Genomic DNA, 16,646 nt, shown 5'->3' with positions numbered 1-16,646 from the left:
CATGAGTTATTTGTAATTTTTCTTTATCTGTTTTCCTGAGTCTGTACATTGGGCATAGATTATAAACAATCTTTTATTTTTTAGGACAGGATCTCATTATGTGGCCCTGTCTGGCTTAGAACTCACTAGGTAGCTCAGGCTAGCCTCATCCCTATGTAGACTAGATTGGCCTCAAGCTCTAAAATAATCCCCCTGTCTCTGCTTCTTGAGTGCTGGGATTAAAGGTATGGTGCCTGCCAGCAACAATCACTTTGTTGTTGTTCTTGTTGGTTGGTTGGTTTGTTTTAATTCAACGGCCAGACAGAAACATATTAGTAGAACAGAACTGAGCAGACATATTAATTACGTAACCAGCAGGTCAAAAGTCAGGTAGCCAGTCTCTAATGGCTGTCAATCTAACATCCCAGGAAGTTTTCCTTTTGAGTGGAATGGAAAACTTGCCTTTGTCTGGCAGACGTTTCGAGGACTTACTGAAAAAGAGCGTGAAATACCAGTGCTCAGGAGCTCTACACAGGGTGCAAGTGAGTCCTCAGCAAAGCCCTCTCTGCCACAGACACTGCAGTCTGAGGCTTTAATGATTTGTCCCAGAGAACAGCACTGTTTGAAGAGCCAACCGTTGCCATAGGGATGGGGCGAAAACAAGTCAGAACTTAGAGTCTTATGTCACATTCCACTTTTGGTTATTCCTGGTTCCATTTAAAGTTCGCTTTATGAAACTGGCTGAAGCCCAGAGAATTATATAAGACAGGGTCAGCAAACCTGTGGTGCTAATGTGTCTGCTGCTAATGTGTCTGCTGCTTGTTACCATCAATAAAGTTTTATTGGAATGCAGCTTTGCTCATCTGCTTACAGAGTGGTTGCTTTTATGCAATACCTGAAGAGTTGAGTAGCTGTGACAGAGAGTATAGGGCTCACAAAACCTAAAATACTTACTCTTTGATTATTTGTGAAAAAATTGCCACTCCCTCACAGACCAAACAGTAGTTACTAATTGTGTCTAAAGAATCAAGAAATTTACATAGGAAATATTTCACAGTAGATTGTTGGCATCAGCTAATATGCAACTTATGAACTTTGTTGGCTTAATTATTTAAATTTAGCAATTTTGGTTTTGATCCCATCACTAAAACCTCTCAAGATTTTGGCTCTGAATTATAGGTGGGGTTGTAAATGTGGGTTATTTTCCTCCTTCAAGTAAATGAAAAAAAGCTAAAGGAAGAAGAGTGTGTGTACCAGGCATATTACCTTGTACTCAGCTAAATCAGAGGCGTATTATTCTTGAAGGCAGGCACAGAATGCAGGATAACTTTTGAAATACTAGAAAGTTGAATTGATGGGAAGTTTAAGCACAGTTAGTTACCTGACTGTTGACTTGATTGAAAACATTCAGCCACCCTGACAATGTGACATGAACACTTGTGTCTCTGCTGGGGCATAGACAACAAGGCATGGGGTAAATGAGCTGCAGGTTGGGGGCGGGGAGAAAAGCACAAATGGGGCACTGTAAGCATGAGTGAGAGTTGAGGTTCAGGAATGAGGAAAAGCGCCCCTCGGTACTAGATTTCCTGTGACGTCTGCTGCTAGCATTTGGATGGCAGCTAATGATTCTGAACTCTTAATGATGGATTTTCCTTTTCCTAAAGAGAGATTGCTGTGTTTGTCACCGATATAACACAATTGAGTAGCCTGAGAACAGGGGGATTTTTCAGCTTTGTGGCAGGAGGGAAGATTTCTTGACAGTGTTTGGTACTTGAATTGCAAATAGCTAGACAGAGGAACCCTGGCAGGCACATTTACATCCCCAGTGTGGGCTTCTCAGCAGAGCAGGTGGTTTATTAAACCAGTTTCTTCTACCTTGATAATAAAACGCTGCCTCTGTCCATATATGGTGTGCATCTCTAGACTGGGGATGTGGTGCATCAGAGCAGGAAGGGTCATTCTGTCTTGTCATTTGTTTCAGATGTGTATAGACCCTTCCTTATCAGTGGCTTTGGGTGATAAGCCACCTCCACTGTACCTCTGCGAAGAATGCAGCGAGAGGATTGCAGGGTAGGTATGAGTCCTTGAACCAGACTGCAAGGAAAGTTGTTTGCCCCAAGGTTGGTTACTCGACTTTCCTGCCAGCCTTACTGTGACTTTTAGAGATTTGTTTGTCTGACGTTTAACACAATTTGGGCGATTTCAATCAAAGACACAAGTTGCCACATCTGTCTTTAGAGGACACAAGAAGGAAATTCCAAGCAATGGAGCAGCTCTGATTCTGAAGCAGCCTAAGAAGAGGCTGTAGAGAAAGCCTGCTGCTAGAGAAGGCTGGAGTTTCCAAAGCCAGTGTGTCATCACTCCAGTGGGCTCTTTGTCCTTGTGAGCTGTCCTTCGTGGTCTCGCTCAGCTCCGTGTCTATGGCCCGTGTCTGGGTTGGCGGAACTAACATCGGGAAACCATAGTTTACGGACAACGGAGTACGAGGAATGCTCGTAATTTATAGATTCACTGGGATGCATTAGATGCTCAAAAGTTCATACAACAGTGCTCTTAATTACACTCCCTATGAATAGCTTCAATCTGTAGTCTATAACTCACAGATGAGCATGCGCAGGGGGAACAGTCCAGCGGAGCTCAGAAACCAATTTCATTTTTCTTCCTAGGGACCACAGCGAGTGGCTGATTGATGTTCTCCTGCCACAAGGTAAGGTGTTCTTCAGAGAGGGTGAATAATGAGTAAGGATGACTAATGACATGGCTGATTTATCTCCTTCTGTGCTATTTTATAAAGACAGCAGCCAAAGCCTCATATTTCAGGGATGTTCACTGACCTGCAGCGTTATGTCAATGTCTTGCTTATAATATTGCCTAAACACTTAATAACAAGGGAAGGCACTATCAGTTCTACCAAAAATTAAGGTTAGATATTATAATCAACATCATGTATGACCTAAGCCCTGCTGAGTTGTGTCCTGAGGAATATTCTGTGTGTAGAACACATGCTACCAATGATGTGTTGTGCTAAGTCAGAAAGGGAACCATGGTGCTTTTTTTTCCTGCTGGCTCTGTATTTTGGGGGCAGTGTCCTTTAATTGCTCTGAGAGCTGGCCTCCCAATTAGTAAGAAGGGGATAAAGTGTATCTAGTGTATTATAATAAAAAGGTAAGGTGTGCGATACTCCTTGGAGCCTGTTAGAGTCTGCTAGGAGTTGCTAGGTCGCCACACACGGAGAAGTTGCGTGTTCCAGCCTCCTTTTCAGGGATGTTGCAAAAAGAAAAATTGCTCAGGAAGGCTGAGGAAAGATATGGGTAGGAAAGGTGGAGGCACAATGACCCCCATCGGGCACACGGCACAGGCTGTGACTACAGACACAGAGTGAAGGGACAAGCAGGAGAGGCCTTGGGAAGCCCCATGCTAACACGGGCCGTGAGCTCCTGCTTTAATTTAGAGTACACTACTTCTTTGAAATCCTACTTTTTAATATTAGGTTATGTCAACTTTAAGAGAGAAGTTAATTTGATGAGTGCCACCTGTAACACAGAGCGATGCCGCCAGCCTCCATTTCCTTTCAGGGACATTTTGAAAATTTCCTTTATCTGTAGGAAGCTTTGTGCTTGTAGTATGGACAGAGTCATGCATCAGGCCACTTTCCTAGTGAACTTTTGGTGCCTGATGTTGGACAGTCACATTCAGAAGTCCGTGCCACTATATTTTGTTGGTTTCTTCTTAGAGGGTCACTCAGGCTGGCACCGAACCCTGGATTTCCCTGTCTCTATCTCCCGAGTACTGAACGTGCTCCACCCTGGACGGCTTGCTTTTGTTTTTTGTTTTCATAACTGGCAGTCTCTTGCTGTATTGCCTAGGTTGGACTTAAACTCCCAGACTCAATCAGCCTCTTGTCTCCTGAGTAGCTGGCTCCATAGGAGCGTATGGCAATGTTCAGTTTCTAGAATACTAGCCCATGCTAAATATCAGGCATGTTTCTGAATTCTAGCTCTCATTTTTAGATGATGCTCATCTGTGGAAGAACTGAAAGAGCTTTTGGTTGTTCTCCCAGAGTTGTGACATTCTCGTCAGATTATTGCATGCAAACAGCAGGTTATCAAGTGGTTATATAAGATGATTTTTAAGAACCAAGTTATACATTTTACTGATTTTGTATCCATTAATTTCTAATTAACAGGCAGGGTTTGGGAAATACCTTCCTTTAATCTTCTGAGTTACTGTAACACAGACTATTCTATAAATAAAGTGCCAGTCCATTTCTTGGGGCCTTACTATTTTAAGGGAAATAGTGATAGATTCTTGGAAAAATTATTTTCAACTACTCTCAAGATATCAGTTTCCATGGAAACACTTGGTATGCCAACTGAAAAGGATTCTTATGCTCTCACAAAAGTCAGCCTCATTAGTCGACAGCAGTTTGACCGCCTTGATCTAATGGATCTACTCATGTTTGATGAAGGATTTTTTTCTAAGTAACCACAAGGCTGCTTTGCACTAGTTAATACCAATAGCTCAAGTCAGAGTAGACCAAGAGAAGTGTATCTCATCGTCTTGACATTTCAGACCATCTCATGGATGTGTGCTAAGCACAGCCCATCACTCCGCACGAGTGTCACAGAAAGAGCAGAGACAGAAAGGCCAGAGTCCTTGCTGCTCTCACAGCTTCAACACCGGTGGCTTCCCTGGTCCCCAGTAAGACTTCTGAGTTTGACTGTCTGATGAGATCACCGTTGTATGGCTTTAGCCTGACTGATTTCCTTAACATATTTGAGAAGGTTAAATTAGACCTATAAGTAGAAGACAGTTACAGCACAGAATAAAACCTAAAATATTAGAAGAGTGAGAAAGATACTTTTTGCTTTGGGGGAAAAATAGAGGCCAATAAATGTCGATGACAATTTATGAGGCAAATCCAAAGCTTTCTGATGAAATCCATTGGTTCGCATTACTAAGACTGTATTTTTTAATTACTTTTCATGGTTGCCCTTATTTAAAATGGGCTCTCTTTCTTTGTTGATATTTTGTGTACCTTCCCCTTACAGCTGAAATATCTGCTATATGTCAAAAAAAGGTAAGCGCACACCCTCTGTGTGATGGGGCATGATTCCGTGTCTGTGTGTAAACTCATCTGTTGACATCTGCCTCATCTCTGCGCCATATTTTCCCACTGTGTACATGTCAGTGCATTTGTGGGAGAGAGGGAGCGCTGTATTGTGTGAGATTGTGATGTCCACATGGCCTCCATGTCCACGGCTGCTTCTGTTCACCGTCATGTGCTCAGTGTCTTTGTTCGGTACTCTGAAGTGGAAGCAGATGTGCGGTTCTGGGGAAGAGTCTAGTCACGAACATCTGCAGATGGTGATGCAATTCATGGGATTTAATTTTAGGGAAGGTTCTTTCTTAAGTGCTAAAAGTCATTGTTTTGAAACTTGTTGCATATAGTTTTAATATATGTCAAGAATATGCCTAGATCAAACACATGTAGAAAGTATTCATTAAGGTGCATGTTCAATGATATGTTTAGCTAAATATTCCTCTGCTAAAGCTTCCTTTTGCCATTTTACCTAGTTTCTTTAGGTCATTCCATTCCATTTTCTCTTATTTTTTAGTAGTTGAAAAGCTAACAGGAAGCGGCAGGGCACTGTGACAAAAGCTTTAACTTGTTGCTCGAGGAACCTGGATTCTGGCCCACTCAATTCTCTCCTGCTTGTTTGAATTTTGTACAATTCATTTAAACTTTTTGGGAGGTTTATCTTGAGTGTGTACCTTTGAAGACTGTCTTGGTTATTTATTGCTATTGCTAACAAACCATCCTGAAATGTAATGGCTGGTTACCAGCAACAGTCAGTTATTGCAATCAATTGATTGCAATTTGGTGGATTGACAATTTGGCTAATGAACTCCTTTAGGCTCCTTTACACACTTGCATTAGGTTGTTGTTGGTATGTGGCTGGGGGGTGGGTGGATGGGGCATGGGGGGCGTGGAGGTGGGGGGTGGCGTGCAGGAGGAAGTCACGGGTATGGAATACAGAGAATGATGTCTGGATGATAACAGATCAGATGTGGTAACAGATGGTCTGATGGTCATATATTATGTATGGGACCTTAGCTGGCTTGGCTGAATGGTTGAGATGGCAGAGGTCTCAGGACTCCCTCTTTCCATGAGAAGTCTCACTCTCCAGGAGGCCAGGCTGGGCTTGTGCACAGGCAACAGTTTTTTGAGAGAGCCAAAAAGGAGGTTGCAAGGGCCCTTGAGGCCGACGCTCAGAAGTCACACAGCGTCAGTTCTGCTGCATGCCCCTGGGTAAAGCAACTCGAAGGTCAGCACAGAGCACAGCGATCTGGGCAGCAGACTGACACAGTGCCTCAGTTAGGGTTATTATTGCGATGCTGAAACATCCTGAGCAAAAGCAAATTGGGGAGGAAAGGGTGGCTTGCACTTCTAGGTTTTATCATTGAAGCAGGCCAGGGCAGGAACTCACACAGGACAGGAACCTGGAGGCAGGAGCTACTGTGAAGCCCATGGGGGTGCTGCTTACTGACTTGCTTCCCCTGGCTTGCTCAGCTTGCTTTCTTATAGAACCCAGGGCTAGCAGCCCAGGGATGGGACCACCCACAATGGACTGGGCCCTCCCCATCAATCACTAATAGGGAAAATGCCCTACAGGCTTGCTTACAGTCTGATCTTATGGAGGCATTTTCTCAGTTGAGGTTCCCTCCTTCCAGATGACTTCAGTTGTGCCACGTTGACATAAAAATAGGCAGGACAATTGACCCATCACCAACTTGACACACAAACACATCACTGTTAAGATACCACCTTTCTTTCTTGTTCATCCCCAATATCACAAATGAACATCAACATCAGAGCATAAAACATTTTACAAATTTATAATCAAAACACTTTAAAATCCAGTCTCTTTAAAAACCCAAATCTCCTTAAAAATTCAGTCTCTCAGGTATAGGCTCCAGTAAAATAAAAAAAAAAAAATAAGCTAGAGACTTTCTTATTCAAGAGGGAAGATCCAGGGAACAGTCACAACCAGATTAAAACCAAACCAAAATTCCATCCGTGTAAGTGCATGTAATGACCAATATCCGGGACTCACTCATGGTCTTCTGGACTCCTCCAAAGGGCTGGGGTCACTTCTCCACCTCTGCCCTCTGCAGCACACACAGCTTGTCTTCTCAGCGTGGTGCCCCATTCCATGGCTCCCACGATGCTGGCATCTTCAGAATGCAACTGGGCCGCACTGTCACCAATAACCTTTCCTAGGCTGCCTTCATGGTGCCAAACCTCAACTTCTCTGTATGACCCCTTCAATTCTGGGCCTTCAACTGCCACTGAGGCCGTATCTTTGCCAGTGGCCTCTCACAGTGGCAAGCAAGCCCCAGCTGGTTTCCATTTATGCCTTCAAAACCAGTACCATCTAGGTGACTCTTCCACTTCCAAATTTGACTGTCAGTCCTCGGCACAACCTTGGCCCCCTCTGGAGCACAGCTTCTGTGTGCTGACTCTCAGGAAGCACTTCTCAGAAGATTCCACCTCAACAATGCTGGTCTCTTAGTAATCACAGCCAATTTCTCTGCTCCAGCCGACCAGCATCGAGTATCCCAGTAAAACAAATCTCTCACCTTAGCAGGTTCTGTACACTGTTAATCACAGCTGATTCTTTACCCCAGCTAGCTAGAACCATAGAGCCTTAATTCGCAGTAACAAATGACCCCAATCGAGGCATTAAACCTTCCCTCTAAAATTTCACAAGCCAGGCCTCTACCCTCCCACAATTCTGCAACCAACTTGTCTTAATTAGGGTTACTATGCTATGGTGAAACATTCAGAGCAAATGCAAGTTGGAGAGGAAAACAGTGGGTTACATTTCCAGGTCGCTTTTCATCATCGAAGCAAGTCAGGTGAGGAACTCACACAGGGCAGGAACCTGGAGGCAGGAGCACCCATGGGGTGCTGCTTACTGACTTGCTTCCCCTGGCTTGCTCAGCCTGCTTTTTTATAGAACTTAGGACTACCAACCCAGGAATGGTACCACCTAGAATGGGCTGGGCTCTCCCACATCAATCACTAATTAAGAAAATGTCTTACAGCCTGATCTTATTGCCATTCTCTCAACTGAGGCTCCCTCCTTCCAGATGACCCTAGCTTGTGTCCAGCTGACATAAAATTGGCCAGGATAAGCAGACTTAGCTGGTCTCTCTTCGCCCTCCAAATTCTGCAATCCTGAAAGCTCATTCATCTCAGGCTGTCCCTAGCCTTCTCAGTCCACCCTGACAGAATCCTCAAGAAACGCTGTGTGCCCTCATAAACCTCTTTAGTTAAACACAAGTTAAAGGTTCATCTCTGTGAGATAAGCCTGGCTGAACCTTGAACTGTCCTCGAGGTTTCTGGGAATGATGCCTCACAGTCTCAGCACTATATTATTTAGTAGCGAGGATGGTGAAGTACGCCCTTAAAATCTCCAGGTCTTTGTCTGCCTAAAAGAGACTATGATGTAACACACCACATTCTGACTCCTTTCCTTTCCTTTCCTTTCCTTTCCTTTCCTTTCCTTTCCTTTCCTTTCCTTTCCTTTCCTTTCCTTTCCTTTCCTTTCCTTTCCTCTCCTCTCCTCTCCTCTCCTCTCCTCTCCTCTCCTCTCCTCTCCTCTCCTCTCCCTCTCCCTCTCCCTCTCCCTCTCCCTCTCCCTCTCCCCCCCTCTCCCCCCCTCTCTTTTTCTTAAGACGTGATTTCGCTGTGTAGTCCTGACTGTCCTAGAACTCACTCTGTACACCAGGCTAGCCTTAGGGATCCATCTGCTTCTGCTTCCCAGTATTATGCTGGGATTGAAGGCATGTGCCACCACTGCCTTGCTCATTCTGTGTCTTAACAAATGACTTTATATTTAACCCTATCATCTTTATCCCCCTGAGGACACATTTTCCTCATGGGACCCTGGATGTAGTGTTTACGCAGAAACCTTTTCTTACCTTGAGAATCTTATACCACTGACTGGAAAGAGTGCCCTGGATTCAATATTTTCTCTTTAAACTCTAGTTGTAGCTACAATAGTTCATTCTTCTGTTCACGTTCCCTCTCACAGTTACTGTGGTGTGTGCACATGTGTGTATGTACGTGTGTGTGTGTGTGTGCGTGTGTGCGTGTGTGCGTGCATGCTCACTTGCTTTTGCGATAGTGCTTACCTGGGTATGAGCATGTGGAGGCCACAGGTTGATATGAGATGTCTTTCTCCATGGCTCTCTGCCTTGTGTTTTGAGACAGACTCTCAGTGAATCTGCAGTCTGTGGTTTCAGCTGGATCGGCTTGGCCAGCAAGACTGCAACATTCACTTGTCTCCCTGCCTTCCCCAGATCTCAGTCTTATGGATATTAACCATTGCACCCAGCTTTTACATAGCTTCTGGGCATCAGATTCTTGGATAGCAAGCACTTGACCTATTGAGCCATCTCCCCAGCCCGCCTCTAACAAGAAACACTTGGGTGTTATCTCTAACGCCACATGAAAAAGTCTTTAGTAGACCCCAAGTTCTCTTGTCTACCTTTCTTGCTTCCCATAATCAGAGCAGCATCATATCCAAACATTTTTCTGCTGTGTCCCTTTCTCCTAGCATGAGACTATCTCTCCATTTTCTCTAAATCCTCCCTGAGTCCCATCTGACTTCCATTAACCATATCTTCCAAACTTTCCAGTTTTGTGGTTACAAAGCCAGGCATTCAGTGTAGATTGCCTATCATGGCAGCTACCCCGTATGGACTGTCTACCACACCTGCACTCAGTGTGGACACTCCATGCCAACCGTTCAGTGTGGACTGTCTCTCACACCTGCACTCAGCGTGGACACTCCATCATGCCAGGCACTTGATGTGGACTGTCTCTCACACCTGCACTCAGTGTGGACACTCCATCATGCCAGGCACTTGATGTGGACTGTCTACCATGTCAGACACCTAGTGTAGACTGTCTCTCACACCTGCACTCAGTGTGGACTGTCTACCACGTCAGACACCTAGTGTAGACTGTCTCTCACACCTGCACTCAGTGTGGACACTCTGTCATGCCAGGCACTTGGTGTGGACTGTCCATGGCACCAGCTCCTCAGTGTGGCTCTCTATCATGGCAGCACCACTCTGCCAGGTGCTCAGTTCTCTTCCAAACTTGCAGGAACTCCACATCAGTGGCAGGTAGTGGCATTAATGATGGACCTGGATTCTCTGGGTGAGGACTCAAACCGTGTGTGACAGAGGTGACCAGTGGTGTCTGGGACAATGGTCACAGTGAGTGTTTGGGGGTTCCTTGCAGGAGAGTATGTTTAGCACAAGGAGGAATGGAAATGCCATGGTCAGAATGCCGTTCTTTGATTGTCCTCTCAATGAGGAGTAGAGCCCGTGTTTCCTCCTCCAGGTTTGGAATGTGTGACTGTCTTCAGGTAGCAGAAGTGACTCTGTGTGACTTAGACTGGGTCACAAAAGGTCACACCTCTTCCTCCTTGTTCTCTTGACCTAATACTTCCAGGGCATCCCTCAAGAACTATGTGTTATGAGAACCCAAGTGAATCGCTTTGGATGTAGTTTCTTCCCTAAGGGCTCAAATGGTCCCAAGGGTGACAATGTTAAGAGATGGCGCCTAGGGGGAGATCACTCGGCACCAAGCCTTTGGAACAGATTGCATAGCTCTTCATAGGTCTCAGAGACCTATGTCTCTGAGTTCCCACAGAATGGGTTGTTCCAGAAGACCAAATCTGACCCCTCTTGGTGTCTGGCTTGCCATGTGGTCTCCTCACCCCCTCAAGCACTTCTGCCTTGGAGACCATCTGTTAAGAGGTCCTTATCAGAGCCCAGTTATTGCCTCTGCCAGACCCTTGAGCCTCCATAATATGGAGCTACAAAAACGTTTTCTTTATATCAGGAGCCATGTGTATTTTGTCATTGCGACATAAAAGGAGCAAATACACTGACGATCACAGAGAGGACAGGCAGATGCTCTCGTGTGGAGGCCCCGTTGAGCCTGTCCCCGTCATTCAGTTTCCCCAGCCAGCGCCAGATTCGTGGGGGAAGAAGGCCTCCCAGCGGCAGCTCTTCTGGTTCCCAGAAGTTTGAGTCATTGCATTTTAGGCCCTGATATCACAGAGCACAGCCATCTTGTTGGTGTCCTGTGAGAACCTTTGGCTTGGAGTATCCAGGCACATACCCACATGGCTGCCGTTCTGAGTGGTTTGTTATGCAACAGGAGACATTAGGAAAAGCCAGTTTTGTGATGGTTTTCAAGTTTTCTAAGGAGTATTTATTACTCTCATCTGCTCCTTCCACCTGCTCCCGATGCCGCTTCTTGGTTTCCATGTGTTTCCTCCAGCACCTCCTTTCCGAGTGAATCTGTCCCTTTTATGTCCCTCTCATACCCCACCAGGTGCGGTTAACACAGATGAACTGGCGCTTTCACTATTGTGCGTGGATTCGTCTTCAGTCACATCCTCAATCTCATTAGGTGCCCTTTCCCCCTTCGAGTTATTGCAGACAGCAGTTATCCCTGGTGCTTCATTGTCACAAAAAAGCCTGCCCTTCCTCCGTCCCTCCCTCCTTACCATGCTGGGGGATGGAACCCAGGCCCTGCTCGTGTCTCTGCAAACACTCTACTATGAACAACACCTCCAGGTCACCTCTTCTTCTCGAGCCTACAAAGACCAGTTTTCTCCGTTGCCTTCTCAGCCTCCTCCAGTTTGTACCGTTTAGCTCTTGACTGCTTTTCTAGACCCCACCTCCTGCCTGGCTCCAGCACCAATGCCACTTTCTCGCTGTGAGTGATGCTAGCCTTCCACTTCTGGAGTTAATGTTCATCTTGGCTATGGCCTAGCAAAACCTAACATCTTTGTACGATGTTTACTTGTTCACAGCACACAGTCACCTGGTCATGTGGCCTAGGAGTGACCAGGTAGTCCTTCTGCTTTTGTCTGCTTCTATACACAGAAGCACAGTTAGTTGAAAGGTAGAGGTGGGGTGTTCCCTGCTTTCCTCGATGTCTTGCCCAGCTGGGCTAACTGGGATGGCCAGGCTACTAGGTGTCTGGACACCCTCCTGAGTGCTGTGTGTTGAGGTTCCTGAGGTGACAATGTTCCATCAGACGAGGATGGGGAAAAGACTGAACCTATTAATAGATTAAACTAGAAGGCCCCCAGAGAGCAGAGTCTGGTCTCGGGCTAAGTGTCACTGTGTGTCTGAGTTTGACTACAGGAGAGAAATAGGAAAAAGAAGGTGACAATCAGTCCTTGACAGTAGCCCACACAGCTAAGCACTTGTCTGAGGCCTTGGTATTACACCAGGTGTTTAGTGGGTGTTACAAGTCTTGCTGTTGCTTTTGCAAGATGGCTCTGTACCTATTGATCCTACCTGACGTAACTGCCGTCCATGTTGTTTATACAGCTGAGTGTTTGGTTGTGAGTGTATCTTCCTTCCTCTGTGTATGCAAATGCATTTGTTATGTTCTATATGAACCACAGAAAAATTTCACCTGGAGCATAGATAATCATGATATGTGAAGTTTCCTTTCTTGTACATAGGAGACCAAGAAATCTACGGTAAAAAGTCAGAAAATATAAAAATGGTGCTAGGATTCAGGGAGTGTCTGGGCTGTTGGGAGGAGGGAGGGGAAATAGCTGACCTAAACTTCAGGACTACATTATGGCTAATGATGAAATCAGGTCCACAGCCTATTATTTATGGAACAGTGAAAACGCCAAAGGAACATAAAGCTAACTGCAATTGTCTTAGTCCATTTGGGCTGCCATGAAATGTCATGGATTGGGTGTTTACAAACAACAAGCATTTATTGGGCAGTTCAAGATAAGGACATTAGTAAATTTGGTGTCTGCTCCTTAAACATGGCCTCTTCCTGTGTTGTGTATTCATAGCTGGCTTTCTCTAGGTCTCTTTCATGCTGGCAGTCATTCCATTTTTGAGGGCTCTGTCCTCCTGACTTATCCACTTCCCATAGACTCAACTTCCTAATACTATCACGTGGAGGTTAAGATTTCAGCCTGAGGAATTTGGGGGTGGGGTTTGGAATAAATGTTCAAACCATAGCAGCAGCTCCAGTGGGAGAAGGAATATGTGCTGAGAAATAGCGCTCTGCTGATAGGATGGTGTTGGTTGGTGGCTAAGCAGGGGGATCCCTAAACTAACAAGAACTCATGGGCTTGCAGAGTGAAACTCAGTGATCGAAAGAGAAAGGTCATTGAGTGAACAATTCCTGGGAAACCCAAATGTCTCCTGTCCCCAGACAGGGCACCCACAAAAGACTGAAGTGCTATTCCATCAAAATCCAAAGGTTTTCCTGTAGAGATGGATGGGAGGTCACTTAAAGGAGCATGAGTAACCCCAAAGCCGCAGCACCATAAGAAAGTGGGTGACAACTCCCTAATTGATGGCGTCCCTGCTTCAGTTATTACTCCACACTCTGTATAAAGAGCGTTTCCTGAGACCATGATGTCACTGGCAGCTAAGGCAGAATTGCCTGTAGTTGGCTGGAAGTGCAGGAGGAAGTGGCTAGGATCTTAAATAAGGGTTTAGTGGCCCTCCCATCCCCGCTTCTGTGAGGGGAGGTCAGAGATCCACAGGCCTGACTTTGAGACTCATTCAGAGAGTCCCAGCTGCTCTTGGAAGGGCGAGGGCTGTTGTGCTCCCAGGATAGTGGTCTACAGTACTTGACTTTTCTATTGCCGAAAAAGAGGAAAAACCCCAAGGAATTTTAATAGAAGAATCACAAGACATCTCAACTGCTTATTTAAAAAATTGGTAAGAACATATTATAAATATTTCAAACTCAACGACAATAAACACACAGCCGCTGTCTGGAAAAGCTGCGGCTGTGGCGGTGTAAAGACTTACCCGTCCCTGTCTTGCTTCAATGGTTTGTTGGTCTGAGTTTAAAAAAAAAATGAGATTTTCTAACACAGGCATCCAAAGTCCGTAGCCTTGTACTGGAAGAGGTGAAATGATAGCTCCTACCGACAGGCTGCTGTACTGTTGCTGTGTTGATGGAGCTTGCAGCCTTCCTCCTGACTCTCCTGCAATTTCTGTCAGGAGTACTCCCAACTCCTCACAAACTCTGAGTTGACAGGGCCCAGCATTGTCTGCCCTTGAGGTGCTCTGCCAAGCATATGGACATTGTCTGACGGTGGTGTTGATGTCAGGGTGCTTCCTGCTCCTCGAAGCTCCCCAGATTGTTTTTCATAGATGCTGCCTCACTCCCCTGCCTCTTGTTAGGGTGGTGCTGACAGCCCCCGTACCATGCGATGGCATCTTCTTCCTGTGATGTGGCTTTTCTCATTTTCATCACTTCCTGTGGATCCCTGTGCTGTGGTTGATGTAGGTAGCCAGTTCTGTCACTAGGTCTAGCCATACTTTGGTGTGTCCTTGTGGTACGGTTTGGTGTATCCGTGGCGGAGTGGAGACTGCCCTGCTGTGGGGTTGTCAGCCCAGTGTAGCGTAACCTCCATCTGTCCTTAAATACCAAGGACAGATGAACTGCAGGGAAATTTACTCTGCTAGTGGTAGATAACCTTTTTGTTTTGTTTTGTTTTGTTTTTTCAAGACAGGGTTTCTTTGTAGCTTTGGAACCTGTCCTAGAACTAGCTCTTGTAGACCAGGCTGGCCTCAACTCACCCACATCTGCCTCTGAGTGCTGGGATTAAAGGCATGTGCCGCCACCACCGCCCAGCTCATAAACTAGTTTTTAAAAGGATTATGCCGGAAGTTGACTTTCTTCCTTCCCAACTCCTGGTGCTATGTGCTTTCTCTGCATCAAGATTCTAGGTTTTGATTTTTAATTTCTGTTGGAAAGTCTTAAACATTAAGTTCAAACACTCCAGCTTCCTAACTCAGTTCCATTACTTTCTAGAACATCTTTACCCTTTCCACTAGACTAAAACACCTCTGAGTGGCCAGACAATACCCCGCATTTTGGAAACTCTGTCACTTCCAGTGGTCCCTTGAGGTTCCATTTGCTCCAGGTTTTTAGCCGAGTTTGTCTCTCAGAAGCCAACTTTAATTGGCTCAACTTTCTCTGCTTCCAGAACTGCAGCTCTCATGTCAGAAGGGCGGTCGTCACCTGCTTTTCCGCAGGATGCTGCGGTCGTCACGGAAACAGGCCAGTTAGGTACTGCAAAAGATGTCACTCCAATCACCACAATAACGAGGTGGGGGCCGCCGCGGAGACGCACCTCTACCAGACCTCCCCACCCCCCATCAACACGCGGGAGTGTGGGGCGGAGGAGCTGGTCTGCGCCGTGGAGGCTGTTATCAGGTAACCTCGGCTTCCTCTGAAGACACTCCCTTTGAGGCTCTCCTTGCTCACACAGAGATGGGTGAATTCACTTCAGGTTCTCATGCTCTCTGCTGCCTTGCCATCATCTCATGATGATGTTTTAATAAAATTTATGAATTCAATAAATATTTGGATTGAATGACAATTACGTGCAAGGCCTTGTGCTAGGTACGTAGGAGACTCAAGTGCCCTTCAGTTATCCGAGCAGGAACTAGAGAAGTGGAAACGTATAATTGTCAGGCTCTGGAGAGTGCAGGGTAGCGTGAGCAGAGGAGGTGTTAGGGTGGTGAAGTGGTGGCTCCTTCCAAAGTGAGGGTTTGAGCCCCTGCAGTATTAGCCAGGAGGAGGCCTTGCCCAAGAGCTCAGATGCACCCTGCTTCCTGCCTGTTAGTAATAGGGTACAGAAGAGCCAGGTGACGCGGTGCTGGTGGGGACCACGAGGCTGAGGGATTCAGGTGGCCCCGGCTACCAGGCTGCTGCTGAAGGTTTCTATTAGATGACGGAGAGAGCATGCCACGCCACATCGTCTAGATCTGCTCTTTTCAGATACTATCCAGAGTCACAAGATTAGTAAAGATTAACTAATATTAAAATGCTCTTTTAAAAAAGAGACTATATCTTTTTGATTTGTTTTTACCAACTGACAAACACATGATAGAATTTGATGATTACTAAATCGGATTACAGAAAACAGATCAAAATGCAGCCATAGAGTTTCGTACATTACCTAGTTGTTTTCAGTGCGTGTCTTGATTATATGATCGTAATTACAGTGAGCCTATGGTTCATTTTGGGCCAACATTCAATCGGCTCTTTCCATGTTGTGCTGAAATCCACAGGGTAGGCTGGGAAGACGGCTCGGTGGGTAAGAGAACGTTTGCTCGGCAAGCACGAGGACCTGAGTTTGAATCCCAGCAACCATGTAAAAGGCTGGGCACGGTCACATATGCCTGTAACTGCAGCATCAGGGAGCAGAGACAGGAGACCCGAGGGTGTGCTGGCCTGTCAGCCTAACCAAGGCAAGCTCCACATTCAGCAGGGCTTCCTCTAACTAGAATAAAGCAGAGAGCAGGGGAGGAAGACACCCAGAGTCCTTCTCTGGCCTCTGCAGGGGTACACACAGATGTACATACGCTCAGCTCAAAGTATACACCACACCATAACACACACATGCACATACCACACACCATAACATACAGACATGCACACACATACCATTACACACACATGCGTGCACATGCACAGATATAATTTTTCTCTGCCATCATATATTTAGATGGCTTTCATTTTTTCATATCTTATAAACAACTCTTTGATATTCTGTGCACAG

At 45.8% G+C, this 16,646-nt stretch overlaps 1 protein-coding gene across 12 annotated transcripts in view; it reads left to right on the top strand.

Annotated features, from left to right (window-relative positions):
* Unc79 (unc-79 subunit of NALCN channel complex) overlaps window positions 1-16,646 on the top strand; it is a 242,092-nt gene that overhangs the window by 96,268 nt on the left and 129,178 nt on the right. For all 12 annotated transcript variants that reach the window (XM_075947625.1, XM_075947627.1, XM_075947626.1 and 9 more), the window contains exons 9-12: window positions 1,961-2,049; window positions 2,646-2,686; window positions 5,031-5,059; window positions 15,066-15,295. In XM_075947625.1, coding sequence (XP_075803740.1) covers window positions 1,961-2,049; window positions 2,646-2,686; window positions 5,031-5,059; window positions 15,066-15,295 — 389 coding nt within the window. The remainder of the gene's footprint in view (window positions 1-1,960; window positions 2,050-2,645; window positions 2,687-5,030; window positions 5,060-15,065; window positions 15,296-16,646) is intronic.

This window comes from Microtus pennsylvanicus, chromosome 14 (assembly GCF_037038515.1).
Source record: "Microtus pennsylvanicus isolate mMicPen1 chromosome 14, mMicPen1.hap1, whole genome shotgun sequence".
Taxonomy (NCBI): Eukaryota; Metazoa; Chordata; class Mammalia; order Rodentia; family Cricetidae; genus Microtus; species Microtus pennsylvanicus.
The sequence above is the reverse complement of the archived record's forward strand: the minus strand, read 5'-3'. Positions and strand labels throughout refer to the sequence as shown.